The sequence below is a fragment of the Dermacentor albipictus genome, chromosome 6, assembly GCF_038994185.2.
Source record: "Dermacentor albipictus isolate Rhodes 1998 colony chromosome 6, USDA_Dalb.pri_finalv2, whole genome shotgun sequence".
Classification (NCBI taxonomy): domain Eukaryota; kingdom Metazoa; phylum Arthropoda; class Arachnida; order Ixodida; family Ixodidae; genus Dermacentor; species Dermacentor albipictus.
Window position 1 is genome coordinate 88,114,899 of NC_091826.1, and position 21,646 is coordinate 88,136,544.

Here is a 21,646-nt window from a genome sequence, read left to right on the forward strand (position 1 = left end):
CACCGTTATGGTTATATAAAGGGTGCCTGGTTAGGTCCATGGCGAACGCCCTCATCCTATGCCGTCGATTTTAATTAAGTGTCTTCATTTTTCACTAATTCGGTGGAGTAAAGAATGACGATAGCGGCAAGAGACAATCTGCATGAAATAAACTTTAGCAACTATCACCACCTCGTACCAGATACTTCAGTGCACCTCAAGCGTTCAGCCTTAAAAATCAGGTTTCAGCTATAGCCGCGTAAGCAGTTCGAACCCGCTATTGTGTATAACGGAATGTTTATAGCGGCAAAGGTAGGATGGGAGTCATGGGAGAAACGACTCTTTCCGAGGGAGGGAAATCTTAAATTGAAATTTTGCGACAGTGACGCGCACAATTATATGCTGCCAGAAATAATCAGCAAGACTGTGAAACTTACATTTGCTACCGTCGAAAAGTATACTGTCGCAAAAACAGTTTACCACGGGCCCCTTTTCTTTCCGCGAATCCTGAGGGTTCCTCGATGCGGGGGAAGCCTATGTGCAGAAATGACAGCGACGGCGCCTCGGGCATGTGCTCCCGCCCGGCCGACGACGCCGCACCTGACAGTCACTACGTACACCTGTCGCGCTCTCTTCCCGCACTCGGCTGTATCGGGCGTTGAAAAATTGATTAGTTTGGGCAAATTGATTTTGTATGCGGATTTTGTATGACCTGATTGGATCCAATCGTTCTACCTGATTCATTGAGATAACACATTGGTGGAGAAGCTTACACCGCCCGCCGGTCCGCGGGTCCCTTAAATGCTGCAGACACTCATTTAATGACTGGTCTTAGCAGTTTTGAAGAGAGCAAGGAGACAGCAACACATGGCGCCACTTCACCACAGGAGACCAGGCCGGTCAGGTAGGCCATCGACGACGGGTATGACATCGTTTTGTATGTAAATATGGGTACAGTGTAAATCTAAAGTAAATAGCAAGGTAGTAAACCTATTTATTCGAATGGCACTTCTCATCGTCTTCGTACATGCGGATCTGGACTTGCCCCTGCCGGAGCTCACCCCCCCCCCCCTTATTGTCTCCCTGGTCAGTCGATGCGTCGGAACACTAACAGCTGCGTCACGTTGCTACAACAGTCTGCAGAACGACACTAGGTGTTCCAATCCCGCACCAGAAACGTCCTCGCAGTACTAAAGGGTGGTTTATTGAGATCATCACCATCAACAGCCTATTTTATGTCCACTGTAGTGCGAAGGCCTCTCCCTACGATCTCCAATTACCCCTGTTCTACGCTAACCGATTTCAGCTAGCGCCCGCGGATTTCCCAGTTTCATCGCCCCACCTAGTCTTCTGCCGTCCTCGATTGCACTTCCGTTCTCTTAGTACCTATTGTGTAACCCGAATTGTCTAACGGCTTTCTAACCTGCGCATTACATGACCCACCCAGCTCCACTTTTTTCTCTTATAGTCAATTAGAATTAGAACCCGTTTGCTCTTCGATCCAAACCGCTCACTTTCCGTCCCTTAACGTTATGCCTAGCAGCACTCGTTCCATCGCTCCTTGCGCGGTCCTTAACTTGTTCTCAAGCTCCTTTGAGAGTCTCCAAGTCTCTGCTCCATATGTGAGCATCGGTTAAATGCACTGATTGTGCACCTTTTTCAATCGTAACGGTAAGCTCCCACTCAGGAGCTGACAATCGCTGCCGTATGCGATCGAACCCTTTATTCTATGAATTTCCTTATGATCAGGGTGCCCTGTCATTAATTGACCTAGGTAACCGTACTTCACAGATATTTGCCTTCTGCATAATAATCTTCAACCCCACTCGTGCAGTCTCTGTAAAGGTCCTTAATCATTTGAACTCGTCTGCCGCATCGCTGAATAGAACAATGTCATCGGCGAACCGAAGGTTGGCGAGATATTCGCCGTTGATCCGAACTCCTACGCCTTCGCAGTTTAATTTGCTCAAGTAAAACTCTTGCTTGAGCTAGTTGGTTTATGTTTGAATCAGTAAAGGCAAGGCGCACAAGACCAGTTCTCAAGAAGAACACAAACGACCGGACCAGTGCCCTCGAGACTGGCAAGCTGAGACGGCGATCAGGCTGACGCACAAAATGGCAGGATCGGTGCGAATGCTTTGTTGAAAGAAAGGGTCCAATGTAGAAGAAATATGCTCAAATAAAACTTGCTTGGGCTAGTTGATTCATGCTTGAATTAGTAAAGGTAAGGCACAGAAGACTCAAAACGGACGATTCCTCGGGTGGTAACGAAGACAATGAGCATCGTTTTGATGCGAGGCTTGCTCATTCGCGCTTTCCTGGGGTGGGGGTATGATTTTAAGTGCCACTAACTGCTTTTCCTTGTCGATTCTGGGTCGTGCTCGAACGTCCAGGATTCGTCTCCGGTTACGCCAGAGTAAAGTCTGGCTCATTTTGAATCAAATCCAACAATTCTTGACACCCCAAAACTCAAAGTTCTTTCTCATCTTCCGTCAGCACTTCCGCTACAAGCTTCGTGCAGACTTTGCGCATTTACACACTGCTTGGACTAAACTGGCGCCCGGCTGCGTTGGCAGGGTAGAACCCTCGCCATATTTCCTTACCGGTTTTATCGCGTTTACATGGATAGTCGCGTCATAAAATCATGCGCATTTCTGTCTTAATAGACCCTGTGATAGTGGGCGTAAGCTAATGGGCCTATTTTTCAATTCTTTAACATCTCCCTTTTTGTGGATTGAATAAACGTAAAAATCATGAGCATGCCAATGCCCCTGAGGATACATGAAATAAATAAGCATGTAAAAAGTAAGCTGTGCCATTTACTGCTTACCGCAGTAACTGTCTAGCGCAGTCTGCGGACGCCTAAGTGATAGCCAGCAGTGCGGAAAAGGGCAACAGAACGACCTCCCATTTCACCAATTCTGAACGTGTCAAAGCGTTTTTAGCGATGTCGAAGGCAAAAGACACGTCCTGGTATGTAAAGTAGGAAACACTTATCCAGAGTAGGCGAAAGGCTAGCCACTGACTGCACCTTAACTCTTCCCAATTGCAGCAATGTATACAGCGAACGATTTGGCTTCCATAGGGCGATGATTTTGAATCTCCCTCTAAAATAAAATTGACCAGAAACACTGAGATTGTAAGCCCTTCTATTGCCAAGTGACTCAACTTTTCCTTAGTCAAATAATGTTTGTTCAAATAAACGAATTTTACTTCGTTGGGCAAACGGGTGTGTAGTTCACCCTATTGTATTTTTTTGTATTTGACAAGGCACTACCCGGATAGGTTATTGGCCCGTGAAATTCGAAAACATTTTTTTATTTGTTTAATAATGCTTATGTTTAATTGATTCATTATTGATGTACTGCTCAACTGCTTATTTAACTTATGTGTAAAAACACAACAGCGACCTTCAGTGACATTTTCTGGCGATCACTTACAAGGGTACAGCCACTTTGGCGAGATTTCGCATTGCTAGCACCGCACGCGTCGGCATCTACTGGCGACAGCGTTCCTGGCAGCGTCATGCATGGTCAAGAACGCCCGTGTGCCTTCTGCGATCCCCAATAGAGTTGTAGGCTAGGGTACCCAAGCGTTCGGGAAGCAAACCACCGGGCGTAGAACAGATAGCGAGCACGAAATAGGGCGAAAGGTCCACAGTGGAGATAGTGGATCAGTGAATGGCGTATACAAAGCTCGAAGTGCGTGTAGTCTGGGTACCCTACTTCTAAACTCTCTACCTCCGCTGAAAAGCAAACATTGTCATTAACTCAATTTTTTTCCCTCTCGTGTACCTTCCTCCACCCTCTTTGGGCTTTGGGAGGACTGATTTGCCATAATACGTCCCATGTTCGTAGCACACTAGTCCACTCACACGCAGGAGGCGGTCTTTCCGCCGACGGGGTCGGGGCCAGCGCTGGGTGGCGGCGGTGGCAGGGTAGCGGACCGGACGTAGTGGCTGCGCTTGCTCTGTTGACGCACCAGCTTGCGAACCTTCTTGCGAAGCACGTGACGCACGTGAGTCTCGTCGCGCGAGTACTCGGCCAGCGAGAAGACGGCCTTCTGCCACACCTGGATCTCGTGCGCCATCTCTGCGAGGGTGATGGGCACGCCGCCAGATCTCGGAGGTTATGCTGAACTCATTTAATCTTATGCAAACATTACTAGAGGGAGCTCCGGCGATGCAATCCGAAGCCCACTCAGCACATCCTAATGAAACGCGAAGGCATTCACCCACTGAGTCCCGTAGGGCACGTACGCCTTCCAGAAGCGCTTGGATTTAAAGTGGACGGAAGCATCAACAGGTCAGCAGTCAAGATAGCAAGATACGTTTAGAGTAGTAGTGGAAACAATGTAGGGAAGATACTGATAAGACAGGGTTCGTTACAAGCCTAGGTAGTGGTACAAGGTAGAATGAAAAGCATGTGTAGCATACCTCAGTAACTCAAGCAAGTTAGGTGACTTACCACCCCGTTTCAAAGCAGACAAGAGTTATGACTACCTCCAGCTATATACCGTGGGAATGAGGGGTAGAAGTTCTTGTGGCATTAATATATCTGATCGCAAGCACCACAAGCTTAATCTGGAGGATATGCGTTCACTCACAAGTGTCAAACTGCGGTGAGTTTTCTCTCCGTCCACTTTCATTTCGCTTTGCCCTATTGTTTACACATTCAACATAAAATCTTATGCGCTTTCTGTGGCTTCTATGCGAGTTTGATCGTATGGTCGTGCCTAAATATTTAGCCCTTTCTGATCACGTTATCATCTTGCTGAACTTCCAGACAGCGCCATTTTTACAAGAAATAGCAAGGCAGTAAATCTCGGCGCGAAAGCATACATATTCATTGCAAATAATTATCCCTAGTGATTTGGGTTGCAAACAGCCTGTGAGCAAGAGCACATGGCCACATGCCCACTGCCACATATGGTTGTCGTGAAATATCATGCCAGCAAGCTCTACCGAAGTGCACGACACTCACATTTGGGTAATTTTAGCGTATTGGCCTGGAAAAAGCACACTCACGACACAACACTTCTTAAAGAGCGGGTAATAGCATATCCGGCTCCCAACTACCTATTTTAACTAATGCACAATTATATCCATACCTAAGAAAATTAGAAGGATCTGCTCGCTTATTTTTGACCCCGGAAAGTACGGTTGAGCAGAAAAGATGGTATCTGAGGCGAAACCTAGATAGTATTATGGTTATTTAAATAATCACTTTGCTGTAATATAAAGTAACATATCAAAAGCGCAAAGTAATATACAAGAGTTGAGTCAGGTTTCCTTTTCTTGAGAGTCGGAGCTTTAAGGTACAAAACTCGTGCGCGACGCCTTCCTGGTCACTGACGCAATGATCATCGCTACACTTTCGTGACACGTCACTGCCACGTGACGTGTCGTGCATAAGCAGTCGTCTCGCCTGCTGCGTCCCGACAAGTGGCCTCTGCGTGTGGTTAGAACGCCGTATGATGTTCTACATGCGCGATGCCACACCTCGCTATTGCGTCGTTCAGTGCCTTCGTCTTCTCACCAAACTGCAAATGCTTTCGAGATTTAATGCTGCCGGACAATTCCTTTCAGATGCCATGAACTAAGGCGGCGGCAGGCATGAAGACCCAAGACTTTTTTTTTCTTGTTCCACGGGCAGGCAGCGGCATACCTAGGTAGTCGGAGCAGTGAGCTGAACGGAGTTTGTTGACGTCCCGGTAGAAGACGCGCAAATAGATGTATGCCCCCAGTGCGCAGAGCAGGACGCCAGGAACCATGTGCGCCGTGAACGTGGTGAAGGACACGCCCTGTGCAATCCGAAAAGTGAGTCAGCTTGTCCGTTCATGGACGTCTATTGGTGGCCACGACAGTGTTCGGTCGTATTTATGAGAAACTCATGGGCGGATACATCGAGTACTCGTAATATACCAATGGCAGATTGAGAAACTAAGTACAACCTACCTTAGGGTTCCACGTACGATTCTTGTTGCGATACGAATACGTAAGGCTATCAAAGGTCAAAATCTGTTTTAACCAGGAGCGGTGATCAACACTGGCATATCTGGTTGTCATTATCCCGAGTTATTAAAAGACGACCAGAATGAAACTGGTGTGACAATGTTTGAAAAACAAATTAAATTCATTTGTTTTACGTGCCAAAAACGCGATACTAATACAAGGCATGCGGCAGTGGGGATCATCAGAATAATTTCTACCACCTGGGAAGTTTTAACACGCACCCGAAACTGGCACGACGATTATATTCAAGGGTAGACGTCGTGCTAAAAGGATTATAGCATTTGGCATGACGTTCCTATCAGCGGTGCTGCGTCTGCCCAGAGAAATCTCGAGCTCATGGACTAGTCAACTTGCACAAGCATGTTGACGACGATATTCATGCACACACCCGTTCTCCCGAATCATGAATGAGCTTTACATTACATAGAGGTAAACTCCAGCTGAGTCTCAAAAGTTTTATTCCGCTTGCCGGAAGCGAACTGGAACAACATCGAAGCACATTGTACACAAACCCAATACGGTCTCTTTTTTTCGGCTCTACAACGTGGGCCTACAGGTGAGTTCGGACGTTGAGCACGCAAGCGTTTGGGGTCTTAGAAAACCCAGTAAAGGCTAGCCCTATAGTCCAATACGGTCATACCACCGAGGCAGTAATGAAATCTAAGGTTTCAGTGCAATTTCTCCAACAACTATTTCTCTATCTCGTCAACCTACGAAGACGAGACGAGTGATTACTGTCGTCTGCGCATGAGTATTTTTCGTATATAGGGGGCGTCCAAATCCACGCTCCAGCAAACATTAGTTAAACAGATCTCTAAGAACTTGTTTTTGAGGGCTGCATGCGCGAGAAGTGATAGTGGAGCGGGAAGTACATTATGACCCATATGCTGTAGACACCACATATTGTGCGCTGTGCTTACGTACTTTACTATTCCGGCTAAAAGTAGAGAAAAAAATCTACATTTAGCGACAAGATTGGTCGATAGCGCCGACTAACCAGGGAGCGAACGCTGGCATTCGATATGATGATCACGTTGGGAGGGTCACCCACTGGCGTGGCCGCACCGCCGATATTGGAGAACACCACGAGGATGATGAGCACGTGCTTTGGATCCAGGTCCATCACTTCACACAGCCTGCATGAGTAAGTGCGGTAAACGCAAGTTCACCCATCAAATTGGGATAAACGGCAAGATATTCGGGTGTAGTGGCAACTTCAAGAAATGTCCAGACTTCCCTGATAACGCGGCTGCATGAGTGCTATCTCATCCACAATAAAAAGTAACCTGAACGTTAGCGATCAATATTGCAGCGAGAACTAATGGTCAAAATCATTTGCTGGTGTTTAACCTGCGAGGGCCACATAGTGGCACCACATATTGCAAGAAAAACTTTGTTCATGATGCTATATCTTGTAAAAAATAACTTAGTGCACTGTGCCACAAGTTTTTAACAACACGTGCATACGTCTGCAAGAAGTTTGAAGGTGAATGAGCAATAATACTTGCATCTTATATTTATTGAGCTAAAACCACGACCTGGTCGTGAGGCATACCGTAGTAGGGAGCTTCGAATTAATTTTGGCCACCTGGAATACTTTAATGTGTTCGCAATGCACGATGCATGAGCATTGTTACGTTGCGCTCACTATTGTAATGTGGCCGCCACTGCAGGGTTTAATCCCGAGAGCTCGAGCTCAGTAGCACGAAGCCAGAACTGCTCGACTATGGCAGCGGGCATGAGTGAGTTAGTAGAAAGTTAAGATGGCCCCAATAACAATGAATTCGTTATTACCTGCCTCTGGACAGCTTTGAGTAGGAAGTACCGGAAGCTCAATTTAACAAAACATTACGCTGTCAAGATCTTCCGAAGCCAGTCTGTCCCCTTTCAGCGCTTTACACTTCGAGAACCAGGTCCTTGTAGTCTATGCAGGGTGAAATAAAATGAAAAGATGTGTGCAGCGGTAGTCGTTACTACGCTGATTTTCGGATACGAAGCCGCAATACAGCTTTTAATGAAAAGTAAGCACTTTTACTCAACTCGATACTAAACGGAATCTCCAAATGGAGCCCTTACAGATTTCTAATCACCCACTTTAAGTGTTTAGGCAAAACCGATTAACTGAACAGATGTATTCGTCGCACGTTTAGCTTGTCATCAGCAGAGGTTTCGACAATGCTTTGTAAAAGTGTTGCCGCACAGCTGCTTCACTTCTTACTTGATGGTGACAGGTGTCATGAGCAAGATCGTGGTGACGTTGTCCAGGAACGCGGAGATGACGGCGGTGAAGATGCAAAGCGTCGTCACCATAGGCCAGATGCGACCGTGAGCCAGTCGGTAGGCCTGGAGAGAAAACATTCGCATGTGTACCGAGGTTGAGTTGAGTCAGCTGAAGGGGCGATAATGTACGTTGTATTGATTCGAGTTACGTGTATTACTAACGTCAAAACGGGCTCGAGCACTAGCTGCCTGACTGCTTTATGTTGATCTGTTTAAGCGAAAACAATTAGGAACATTCGTAACATTCGTAATTGCGTAACATTTCTTGTAGTTGGTACTTACGAAGCCTATACTGTGCCATTGGAACCAAGACTGTGGTATTTAAAGGGATAAGCGGCTCCAAGAAATACCACGCACAATCACGATATTCGAAAATAAGATCGTTTTTTACCACCACTCTTGTGTTCCATAAATTATTAAAGAAACCTTGTTACAGCGCTTTACTTTGGCCCGTAACTTCCCCGCCGACACGCTCGCCTGCATTCCAGCGAGTCCTCAAGAAGCGTCTCCCTGGCGTTGCAGACGCAATTCTCTGGTTGGAGTTTTCCGCGCGTTCTTTCCTGCGCAAGCTCTCGGATGCGTTCTAACCGGGCCCTGGTAAGGCCAAATCGAAGCGTGCCAAACGTTCCAAGGGGCTCGCTTGCGAGCGAGAAATTATAATGGTGTTCTTTCGCGCTTGTCGCCGCATGGCGACTTAGGATAATGGGTTCGGGCTTCTATGCCAGACGTTGCGAGTTCGAATCCTCCCATCGGACAATATTACCGTGACAGCGCTAAGGGCACCATGTCACAAAAAACCCGACGTTGGAGATCACTTGGCGAAAAACCATTCCGAACCGCAACCACGCAGACCCTCCGCGTGGCGCAAAGGCGTTACGGAACTAATTGAATTCGTCATAGTCAAATACACCAGAAAAACCGCGAACTACGACTTAAACACAATTTACAGACATCGTAGGAGTTTATTTTTATTATACCAGAAAACGTAATTCTGTTACGCTGAAACTCAAACACAAACCCCTTATCGGAGTGGCGCCGCCCGCTCGGGTCCTCGCGACACCAACAAATTTGAGACCGAAATCACCGCACCGAGTGGCAGTGGGGAGACTTTATTGAAAGGGGGGAGGTGGCTGACGGATGGGGCTTAAGGCCTTGGGCCTGCTTGGCCTTCTCCGCCCAGTCCACCAGTTCAAGTTGTAGGTCGACGTCCCCTGACCTGAGCCAGGCGGTCCAGTCAGTCTCGCTGCTGACAGGGGGATGAGAAAACGGAAGCGAGGCGCATTCCCACATTATGTGTGGGAGTGTCCCTGTTTGTGAACACAGCCTACATAGGGCGCTTTCCTCGCGCCCTGGGCTTTTGTTGATGCACCTTGGGTGCGAATATGTGTTTGTTTGAAGTCGACTGAACGCGACCGCTTGCGTTTTATCGAGTTGCTTGGCCGGTGGTAGCAGTGTCCAACGCCTCAAGCGATGCCTACGGGCTATATCGTGACACGTCCCGCACGCAGAGTTCCTCGTGTCTGTCCTCTTTCACGCGGTCCGCAACCCCGCACGAGGCTCGGCACGTGAGATTTCGGGCCAAACTGATCTGACGCGTTGCCGGGCACAGCCGCGTAAGGGAACGCTCGCAGGATAAGCGCTATCGGAGACAGCTGTAGAAGAAAACGACTAACGCGCGAGCAGTGACACGAGCGCGTCCGCGCGGAGGGGCGCCAACGTGCCAGCTGTTGTAGAAGACCAACGCGCGAACAGTGGCCGGAGCTATTGTTGATGATACTTTTTGCTTTGACAGATTTGTTGACGGAAACAAAAAGGCAGGGAACCCTAGCCATACACAGCTTCGCTGTAAAAGGCCAGCCCGAACGCGATCTAGTTTCATTGCATTTTTGTTGAAATGCAAGAACTGCTTCTTGGCCTAGGCTGTATTTGCTAAAAGATATATGCCACTAAAGTGACGAAAGGTAGAAGGTGATTGACGCTTGCGTCATCTTCAATGTCTTTACTGTCTTACGTGTCCTTTTAGAGCGAAATATACTGCTCATAAGATATGTCTGCACGGTCGATGCAGCCGACACATGTTCCAGTGGAACAAGAAAAAAAATGAGGAAACCAAAGCGCATCTCACCAGCACAGCAGCATAATCGAAGAAGCCCGTTTCACAGAGGACGCCGACCAAGATCATCATGCCAAAGAGGAGACACAGCGTCTCGACGTCCAACCACGAGACCACTTGCGTCAGGCTCGGACGCTGCAAACAACACGATACAAGTTTTCGAGTCCTCCATTATACGAGATGTGATTTCCGGGCGGACTGGCATCTGTGCCGTACTGGGATTAGTAAAGCTACCGGTTTCCCCGACCTGATGGTACAGTGTTGATTGTAGTCATGTCCTAGCGCGTTGCAGCACGTACGAAGATAGAGAAATAAGAAAAGGCATGGAGGTTAGCCAAGGTTGCGTCACGTTGGTGATGCTACACTTGGGAAGGAAAAAAAAGGGGGCAAGAAAGACAAGAGAGGAGACTGTAGCGCACACCAGCACATGGCTGTGCTCTCTCATTTGAATGTCACGCGCTTGTCAACGCCAGTCGCCTTCAATGAGCGCAGTTGTGCTCTGGTGACATTGTGCGTACTTCATGTCTGCGCCGAAGGTCTGAGGACCTCTGCTTTCGAGAACGGTCTGGCGTCTAACCAGCTGAGCCACGTACGCGGATCGTGTCGTAACCTTGCGATTCTTACGTTACACAGCGAGGAATGTGCTCTACAGTTTCATCACACATGCGAGTAGCTCGTCGCGCTGTTGGCCATTCTTGAGAGAAATGAACGCTTCCTTAAGGTTGTGCATACTACGCTAGTGGCAGTGGTGGCGTGCGCGTACACATAGTAAAACGCACGGGAGAAAACTATGTTCGTGTCATTGTGCTAATTACACGGCCTTCCGACAAACCCAAGGTAGACATTCTCTGCGGCAATGACATGTTTTTGCAGTACCAGTTTTAGGTGTCATACTTAAGCAAGAAATAACCTTTAATTCTATACCACTATCAATTTGTTACCTTTGATGACGTAAGAGAGGGCACAGTTAAGAAAAGATGAACCGCATGAAGGAAGAGTAATGTCATGCCCAGTTGGCAAGCGGACAGAAAAATAGGTGCAAGGAGCCAGAAGATACGTACCTCGCCTACGACGCATAGGGAACCGACCGCCATTGTGGCACCAATGAGCGCAGCCAAAGTCCGGTGCACCAACTGCCAAGATGCGAGCACGACTAAATGAGTACAGAATACCTGGCTTTAGAGATTCGCATGCAGAATCGCTTCGGCTCCGGATATAAATTTATTTAGTCGAATGAAATTATGAGGTTAACCTAAATCTAAGTACATGGGTGTTTTCGCATTCAGTCCCCATTGAAATGGGGCCGCCGTGGCCGGGATTAGATCCCGCGACCTTGTGCTGAGCAGCCCAGCACCATTAGCCTCTAACCAACCAGGGTGGCTTAGAAGTTTATTGGCAACTAATTTACGCACAATCGATAGGATATATATTTACGTGAATATATATTGCCTTGACAATTTCGCGTCGTATGTTGAGAAAGCCTGAGCGCGGAGATAATTCAGGGCCCCCGTGATGTAAATGCAGATCGTTTATCCATAGTTCAGAGTTCGAGTAAAGTATACAAGTTTACAAGCAAAAGCTGGTGCAAAATTTAAAGTGCGGTGGAGGTCAACGGATCCGATATTTGTATGGATCAATCCGTGAACTACCCAAACAATCTGAAAGACCTTCAAAGCTCGACTTTTGTAAGGGTCAGCAAAAATTTAAGAATTTCAAAGGCTGAGAGAGGGTGTTACCGCGTAGAGCGCGAGGGCAAGGGCGCCTATAACTCACGATTTAACGAGATTCAGACGTGAAAGTTCTATTTATAGCCGCATACTGCCGGTGTACGCCTCTTTCATGAAAATGTCACAGACGCTTACGACACAAAAAACTGATGTGAAAATAATGTCTGCTTTACGACTGCGTGCGCTTCCATTTATGTCTGTTTCCACGTTCGACGGTATACAGTCTACTGGCGTCAGTCAACGAATCATCCTTCAAATAAAAAGGTAAATTATGGGGTTTTGGGTGTTCCGTGCCAAAACCACGATCTGATTATGAGGAACGCCGTAGTGGGCGTGGCACAACTTGGACCACCAGGGCTTCTTTATGAGGCACCTAAATCTAAGTACACGGGTGTTTCCGCATTTCGCCCCTATCGAAATGGGGCCGCCGTGGCCGGGATTCGATCACGTGAGCTCGTGGCGAGTAGCCGAACACCATAGCCACTAAACAACCACGCGGGTAATCCTTGAAATGTGCCCACCACCGAATGAAAGGGGTGAATTGGAATCTTAATAGAATCGTTAGTACCTCGTTTTCTTTGCTTTGACATGGTCGCTGAGTCGCAAGACGGACTGTGGACATCACAAGTGGCGCGAGCGAAGATTGATTTACATTTTTCGTTGAATAACGAGGCCGGTAATCGCGACAAATATTATATTGTACAGGGTTGTACTTTTACCTCTGAAGACCAAATCAAAAACGAACCAAATGGTGTGAGAAGCAAATCCCATTATTTTTTTTCGGAAAGCTCGTGCATAGTGTACACAAATGTGAGATTCAAACGCGAAAGTCGAAGCGCACGACTTTCAAAGCTTTTTGAAACGAGTGGGCGGTGGTGACACCCAGTCGATGAGTTAGAGTATACGGTGAATGCAAGATTCAGAGTGACGCATTTTGACTGCATTTATTGGGGTGCAGCCGGCTCCCGAAGCAGTATGTGCCTTATGATGTGTTGTTCACTGTGAAGGGGATTGTTATCGCAGTTTTGCTTAAATTTCATATTTAGTAGTGCGCAGTCGGCGTTGTGAAGTTTTTAACTACAAGATAAACAAGCAGATTTTCGAATAACAACTATTCCATTGGAGGACCGAATGAAATGCAACAATCATCGGCTTATAACCGTAAGTTTCGCGTATTACCGCACCCATTAATTATCGAACAATCTGCACTATATGCAATCACGCTGCGACTATGAACAGGACCGCAGTAACAACATTCGCTTTTTATGAAATAAAAAGAAAAGCTCAGGTTTCTGTACAGCCCAGGATTAGGGGCTGGATAGAGGTGAATTGAGTCCTCCCTTTGATCTTACAACAGACCGCACACTCAGCATTCATGTGCCAAGCATGATGCAGAGGAAGGCGTTCGCTGTTGTCACAGTAACCGCAGAAGGCGATACCCTTTTCGGTTTTACTCATCCCTCGTGCTGTGGGCAAGTTAGTGGCGCACTTTATGGCATAAAAAAAGGTTATTAAACGCTTGAACAGGAAAAGCTCACCTCGAACACGATGAGTAAATACAGGACTGTCAGCACCGAAGCTGCCAGGAGGACGCTCAAGCCGAACTCGACCTCGGAAGGCTCCAGCAGGCTCTGAAGCGGGTAGGAAACTTCGGACGGGCTACCATGAGCCTCGATGAGGAGATCAAGATTCTTTCCACTAAAAAAATTGAGTGCTGTCAGTGAATACCCGGTATTCAAACGCCTTTGAAGTATTTAACTAAGTGGTTAGGCATATTTATTAGTCTTATTGAGAACAGGATGACGTAGCGGCTCGCAAAGCTGAATCGCCTTTAACTCATTTTTGCTGTTTGCTGACGAAACAATTTCGGCCTAGGGGAAAAATACACCACAGAGCCACCTACCAAATGGGCTAATATATTTTGCTACACTACAGCGTTAAAGAATAAAAAAATATTAAAAATCTACAATATTGCTAAGAACAATCTTCTGTAGGAAAGGTTTTAAAGTACCGGTTCACCGCACATCGTTCACACGGTCAAGACAAATAAATCGATATATTGGATACTTCTCTACTCACTGGTATTGTCTCACGGTAAACTGGTCTTTCACGACGAAGCTGGTCTCGGCGATGGCGTCTACCGTCGCCACCGTTGGAATGCGCATAATTTGCGACAGTCTCGACGGTGAGCCCTCAGAAGTGCTATTGCCGTAAGTCACCAGCGTTACAGTTGTGAAGACGTGAGTAACATTCGCGAGGGAGCGATGCAAGAAGGGCCCTCTCAAGGCGAATATAACGGGTGAGTGCCAGTCGTCCAGATGAATTCCTGTTGCAGACGAGCAAGTGATGGATCCTAGTCAAGTCAACCTTCCGCACGTTTCTGAAACCCACATGAACTCGAGGCGGTTTGCTCAAGTATAGGCTATCTATGAGTGCTAACTTTACGTTCTAGTGCACCGTATGTGACGTATGTTTTGATTTGTCTTTATGTTTACGTGAGCCGGCTTCATGTTCGAATGTGTCCTACGTCAAAAGTATTGCGAGTTGCCTTCTGTGGATTGATGACTAACTGATATTGTAAAATGTGTTGCGATTCCTGTTGTGAACTGTTTTTGTGCATGAACTTCCCCGGAATGACTCGTTCTAATTAGCTTTAGTTTGTTCGGCGCATCGCTGTTAATTATTATTTAGCATATATTTCTTCTGCTTGAAAAGTACCCAGCACCAGCTAAAGGCGATTACATCTAAATACGTCGACGTCCAATACGTCGACGTAAATACGTCGACGTCCAAGGCGATGCACTAGAAAGGTCTTGTACTAAGCGTCTCTACTGTCCTAATGAAACAATGTCTATCAAGAGAGAAGCAAAAATGGTGTATTTGCCAACTAGTTGTAGCGAGAGTTTCCTACAAAGGTTGCTAGGGGGAACCTTGACGTTAGTGTCTCTGGGAGCTACAACTGATGCTTCTCCGGACAATGACAACCAGTACACCCATTTTCCTGAAACATCCTTAAAGCTTCCAGCCCCTTTGCAACTTTGCAAACTGATTTTAAAGGAAGCATTGCGATCTTAATGAAAGATTTCGCAATGAATGTGCTCAAGTACTCAATGCTCTCGTGTCTATAAAGTTATGATCGCTTGAAACATTCAAACGCAAAAAATTAACATCTCATGAAAGTCTAAGCTAGCACGGATATTGTACATATCGATGCGACACTCGTGTTTCCGTTAATAGCCAAATGATGGTTACGCTGAACCTATTGCCAGTAACGTTTGACAAACTACGCTTGCAGTTTTAGGTGTTGATGTGGAGCAGAGGCAGAAAACCAGGTCGCTAATTTCAAGGTAGTAAGCTGGAGTCCTCCTCCAGTCCACCACATTTTCAGGCTTAGTGTGGAGCCTTACTCCAGTAAATTGATTCCCGAGAGCCAGTGGAGCTATACTTATCCAGGTGCAACCAAATTGGGAAGCGCCACTACGTTTCAACGGATACTCCTGAACGAGAACAAGAATTGGCCTTCCTGGTGCACTACCTTCCTCATGACTTGCCATCAACGCGTGGCCCTCAGTCACCAGTGGGTGCTGAGCACCTCACCTAGGCGTTGGTCAGAGCTACGATGCGGCAGATGGTCCTAACAGTTTCTAGATCGGGAAACACCGCCACTAAAAATAGAACCTGGCAATGTTCAGCACGCGGAACCTATAGAGTGAGGCCAGCTTAGCAGGGCTTTTTGAGGAATTATCAGGCATTACAGCATCGGGCATTATCAGGCAAAAACGGCCACGTTCTCTACTACAAAGGTATTCCAGGTAAAAGACTACGGGGTAGGATTTCGGATCCTTAAGCACATAGCCGACCAAATCGATGAACTCTACAGCATTACTGGGAGGGTAGCAGTCTTCGTAATAATGATGAATAGAAGGTATAGAATAAAGATAGCACTATCCTACGCCCCAACACTCAGTAACGATGATGAAGAAATAGCAGTTTTATGAAGATGTTTAATTAGCCATGAGAAAGGTGCAAACGCATTAAACTGTAGTCATGGGCCACTTCGATGCAAAAGAGCCAGTATGCTTCAATGTAAAAGAGTGAAAAAAGCCAGATGAGGAACAAACAATTGCTAACTACTGCATCTATTCTATGAACACTGAATGAGAAATGTTAGTGCAATTCGTGGAGAGTAATAGGCCCCGAATAATGAGAACTTTCTTCAGGAAGGGCCGTAACAGCAAGTGGACATTGAAAAGCCCTAATGGAGAAACAAGAACTGAAATAGATTTGATACCCCCTGCCGAACGAAGTGTAGTGCAGGATGTAGAAGTGCTAGGTACAGCGAAGTGCAGGGACCACAGGTTAGTGCCGTCTAGGATTTCTCTAAATTCGAAGAGAATATAATTTTTTTTAAAAGAAATGGCCCAACGCACACGTAGTAAAGAAAAAAGCAGATGAAGTCAAGCTGGTGCTCTAAAACAAATATGCAGCGTTGGATAAGGAAGATAAAGACAGATGTAATGAATCAAATCATAACTAAGCTGTATTCGGAAGGAGAATTGAAATGGGAGGTAGGACATCAAGGCAACTAGTAGCTAAGTCGTATCAAGTAACAAATGACGTCATAAAGATACGACGAACCATGAAAGTGTCCAACTCAAGAGAGCAGTTTTCTGAACTATCAAAACTGATCAGCTAAACAAATAAAAATAACCGATACTTGAAATTATAACTCGGGAGAGACTGAGAAAACAGTGAGAAATGGCCGCAGCATAAGATGAATGAGGAGAAAGCTTTGCATAGGACAAGGCAAGATGTACGGAATGAAAGACGAGCAGGGTAATGCCATAAACAGTTTCGATGTTATAATAAGTGCAGAATTCTACTCTGACCGGTACAGTGCACAAAGCATCCACGCTACTTTGATTCGAAGTAGTGATGAACAGGACGTAGAGGCTCCTTTTATATCAAGCGATGAAGTGAGAAGGACCTTGCAAGACATTACCCAGGGAAAAAAATTCATTATGGGGTTTTACGTGCCAAAACCGCTTTCTGATTATGAGCCACGCCGTAGGGGAAGACTCCGGAAATTTCGAACACCTGGGGTTCTCTACGGGTGTTTGTTAGCACAAGGGTGTTTTCGCATTTCGCCTCCACTGAAATGCGGCCGCCATGGCCTGGATTCTACCCAGGGAAAAGAGTCATGAGAACATGAAATAACCGACTGAATAAAAAAAGGAGGAGATATGCTTGAAAAGCTTGCGGCCCTTTGTGCACAATGTGAAGACTTCAAGGTTTCCTGAGAACTGGAAGTATGCCAACGTTCTACGAATGCATAAGGGAGACGTTAAAAATTGAGTTATAGACCTATTCGTTTGCTTTCAGTATCCTGTAACATTCAGCAGCGTAACATTAAATAGAACAAGGGCAACGCTTCACTTCATCTAAGGGAACAGGCTGGCTACAGGAAGAGATATTCTACAGTTTATTACATCCTTGTCATCAAACCGCTAATACAGAAATTTTGCAGAGTACAGTCAACCTATGTGTGGCTTTCATAGATTATAAAAACTTATTTGAGATGGTTGAGATGCCATCAGTCTGAGGCATCGCCTAATCAGTAAGTACAAAAGGCATACAAGAATATCTAGGGCAATACCTACAAAGATTCCCCTGCTACCCTGATTGACCACGAGAAAAGTCGGAAGATTTCTATCAAGAAAAGGGTCATGTAAGAAGACAATCTCTGCAATGCTGTTTGCTGCATGCTTAGAAAAACATTCAAGGTATGAGACTAGAAAGGCTTAAGATTGAGGATAAACAGCAAGTATCTCAGCAACTTTTGGTTTGCAGATGACAGTGTCATTCAGCGAAACTGGAGATTAATTCTCATAAATGACTTAGGACCTTAACCGTAAAGGGCAAGGATGGGGCTGAATATTATTATGTAGAAGATGAAGATAATGTTGAATAGGCTGGCAAGGAAACAAGAATTCAAGATCGCCAGTCATACTGTAGCGTTTGTACAAGAGTACGTTTATCGAGATCAATCACTCACAGGTGACTGACCATGAGAAGGAAATAGAAGAAAAATTGGTTGCAGTGCATATGGCAGGCATTATCAAATACTGAATGGGAGCTTACAATTATTGAAAAGTAAAATTATTGCATTATACCAACGCTGAAATAATCGGCAGCGTCTTGGAGGTTATCAAAGCAGCCCGAGAATCAGTTAAGGACAACACAAAGAGATGGAGCGAAAAATTTATAGGCGTAACGTTAAGAGACGGAAAGATAGCAGTGCGGATCATAGAGCAAACAGTGATACCATTCTAACTTAGTTGACATTAAGAGAAAAATCGAGCTGGGCGAGGTATGTCGTACGTAGGGTAGATGACCGGTGTACCATTGCAGTTACAGAAGAGGTGCCAAAGGAAGGGAACTATAGCCGAGGACGCCAGAAAACTAGGCGGGTGATGATGAAATTTGCAGGCGCAAGTTGGAATACTCCAATGCAAGGCAGCGGTGATGGGAGATCGCAACGAGAGGCCTTCATCCTGCTGTGGACATGAAAATAGGCGGCTCCTTATGCTCGCAGTGTTCCCGACATCCCCGGTTTTCTCATGTCATTGCAGCTACCTCATGGAGGACAATGGTTCAGACTAACTCCCTGGCCCAACTCCAAATGCAGTAATTGCCAACCTTTATATAGGGCCTTCTTTTAGCTGCACCAAATTAAAGAAAAGCACCTGTGGCAGATAACACAATTCTAACCCTTGAACTCTATTATTTGATTAGGCAGTCATTACATCTACGAACATTTACAATTTTTGATTGATTAAAGCAAGTACACTAATTATCTTTTTAATTACATTACCGTAGCTATTTTAGTCTACCATTTGTAGCGAGTGACTGGAAGTCATATCGATTTGAAGAACTCAGAATGGCACTGGTCGCGAGATATGCGGCGTCAAACTATCTTAAAATGCACTGTTCCACTTGTGTTGATTTCAGAAAAACGCAGCTTTATATATTGAAGCCACCGAGTAACTTGAAAGCCAATGCATTTCGTCGGACAGTTCGAAAATCAATCTAGAAACTGGTGCAATCCTCAAAATTCGTTCCAAGCGGGTACAGCTTGTGAACTCTCCTGCTGCAATTCATAAATGGCAATGTGCAGTAGAATAACTTCTTTAAAGTAACTCAGTACAATTTGGTTAATTAACAAATTATGTATTTTGATTTCATGAAGTGACGGGCCACCTCATTGAGCTAGCTCAAGGGTGAGCGTTGTGGTATTGGCAAAGGCAATATTCAAAATATCTGGTGTAGCTAAAAACAAAACACCTGGCATAACCTTGCACGTAGAGTAGCCGTAGATGTCAGCCTGTATTAAACCTCGCCATCGGAACTACTCAGTTATTGCAACTTTTACGATAACACCTGCCGATTTGGGGATTTATGGGACCCCCCGAAAAAATGCCTAGGCTGGTCAACATACAGCAAGTCCCACTATTCGATTGAAATTTCGCAGTTCCTAGGTATAGATTGTAGAATTTTGTGTAATGAACCGACATTGACTCTAAACTAAGCACTAGGAAGCCTTCTGTGCATGTGCTGCGAATTTCCGAGGTTGACAGCAAGCTTTATCATGCTAAGCCAACGCCTTGAACAGGCAGTCTTGGCTCCTAGCAAAAATAAAAGGGACAAGCTCCTAGACGTATGAAAGCGGCACGTGAGAAATTCGCGAGTGTTGGTCCAAAGGATACGGTGCGATCCACGGCCACTGCTGACGTTGAACTGGTAGGTCTTGGTATGTTCGCCGGCTTCGGGAAATATGCCCATTAGGACCTGCAAATGACAGGCCGTTTAAATATAATTCGGTTTCGCTCATCAAATATCGCTCAGTCACCATCACTATATCTCAGTAACATTGCTTGAGCATTTGCGCCGTTTCACGCACTGAAGCTGCCGCATTGACAAATAGCTATTTACGGACCTATCGGTTGAATTGTGAACAATTGCAGGTTCAACATTTGAGCCTTCATTCGTTCCGAATTAGCTTGTCTATACGCCAGCCATCCTACACCTGTGTGGTTGAAGAACGCTGGAGTGTCATCGCGTGGCAATGTCCATCAGCGCTCAGGGAAGCAATGCATGCTGCAAGTGGGTATAGAAGATGAAGTATGGCGCATACATTCTGTAGCTTTATTTTCATATCATGGTCTGAAAAAGTTGCCAGTAAACGTTATCAGCTTCGAGTGTGAAAAGTAACGTTTCAATCAATCGGGCTCAGAATATGTCGTGCCCTTGCTTATGCGCGAAACCACGTCTTGCACCGAGCACAAAATTGATATTGTTTTACTGAAAGTTGCCCTCTGAGCCTGCCAACTGAAGTGGCAGGCAGTTTTTATTGCATAATGAATAATTTGCTATATTTGTCGTTCACCGAAAATTTATCATTTCCGATATTTGTCGTCCACATAAATCATTGAGCCTGACTAATATGCTAGCACTGCATGTCGAGACGAGACTAGATGCGGATCATCTAGCACTGCGCAGTAGCTGTACGCCCCCGTATGGCACGTATAACGCGCTATGCATACATAACTAACACGAGCAATACTGACAATGCTTGATTTACCTGATACTAGCCTTCCGATATTCTCTTTCTTCCATTGTCCTTTGTTTTTTTTCGCGTGTGTTTGCCACTGCGGTTCATTTTTAATGAGTCATCCAGCCCTTCACCGTACCGCAGGACGTGCCAGTGTCCTAACCACGCATGCTTTAGAATATTAAGAGGCAAAATTTGTGTAGTTTTCTACGTAAGCGGAAATAATTTTCCAATAGGATAAATGGCTGTGCTGCTGAGGCATGTCTCTGTGGCAAAGAGCCCAGTTATGCAAGTTGTCAGCACAGAGTTACTGCCTGAGCTTTTCTAGCAAATGATAAGTGCTTGCCCATTTGACCCCCGGCTAATAAACACGATGTCGGTTTCACATTAACAAAGGAGCTATCTTCTTTTTGCCCGACGATACGGGTTTAGGTTTTTTTCTCGCTGCTTCCCACCACTGACCAGTATACTTTAACTATTTAAATGCCACTTTGATAAGTGTGCAATTGCTTTCACTACTTTTGCTTGACCGTAGTTAAGGTTATGTATGCTTGATTTCTCTAAATTCTTTACGATGATCTCGAGTGTTCTTCCTTTCTTGCAGCTTTTGCTCCGTACTTAGTCAGCAACACCACTAGCGTCTGAGCCATGACGTTCCCGACTGAAAAGTAGCAGTCGCAGGACGTTAACTAAATGTGAATTTGTAGGAGAAGAATTTGTATAGGGTTTGTTCATCTGGTTTTGAACTAGATGTTACTGTACCTTCTCTACATTCAATAGTATCTCATTCTCTGGCTCACACAAACGCACAACTCTGCCTTGAAGGGTGCATGTAAATTTTAAAAATTCCTTGTAACTAATGTGCAAAGGGGACGAGGACTGCCATTAGTTGCAATGAATTCCTTCCGACTAGCCCAGCTTGC

The 21,646-nt window shown here is 45.7% G+C and overlaps 1 protein-coding gene across 1 annotated transcript in view; it reads right to left on the minus strand.

Moving 5' to 3' along the window:
• LOC139061275 (P protein-like) overlaps nt 1-21,646 on the minus strand; it is a 36,398-nt gene that overhangs the window by 8,278 nt on the left and 6,474 nt on the right. Inside the window, exons 3-11 of the mRNA XM_070540997.1 lie at nt 19,879-19,960; nt 14,192-14,438; nt 13,651-13,810; nt 11,447-11,518; nt 10,398-10,520; nt 8,211-8,335; nt 6,990-7,128; nt 5,646-5,781; nt 3,854-4,070 (exon numbers count right to left, since the gene is read on the minus strand). Coding sequence (XP_070397098.1) covers nt 3,854-4,070; nt 5,646-5,781; nt 6,990-7,128; nt 8,211-8,335; nt 10,398-10,520; nt 11,447-11,518; nt 13,651-13,810; nt 14,192-14,438; nt 19,879-19,960 — 1,301 coding nt within the window. The remainder of the gene's footprint in view (nt 1-3,853; nt 4,071-5,645; nt 5,782-6,989; nt 7,129-8,210; nt 8,336-10,397; nt 10,521-11,446; nt 11,519-13,650; nt 13,811-14,191; nt 14,439-19,878; nt 19,961-21,646) is intronic.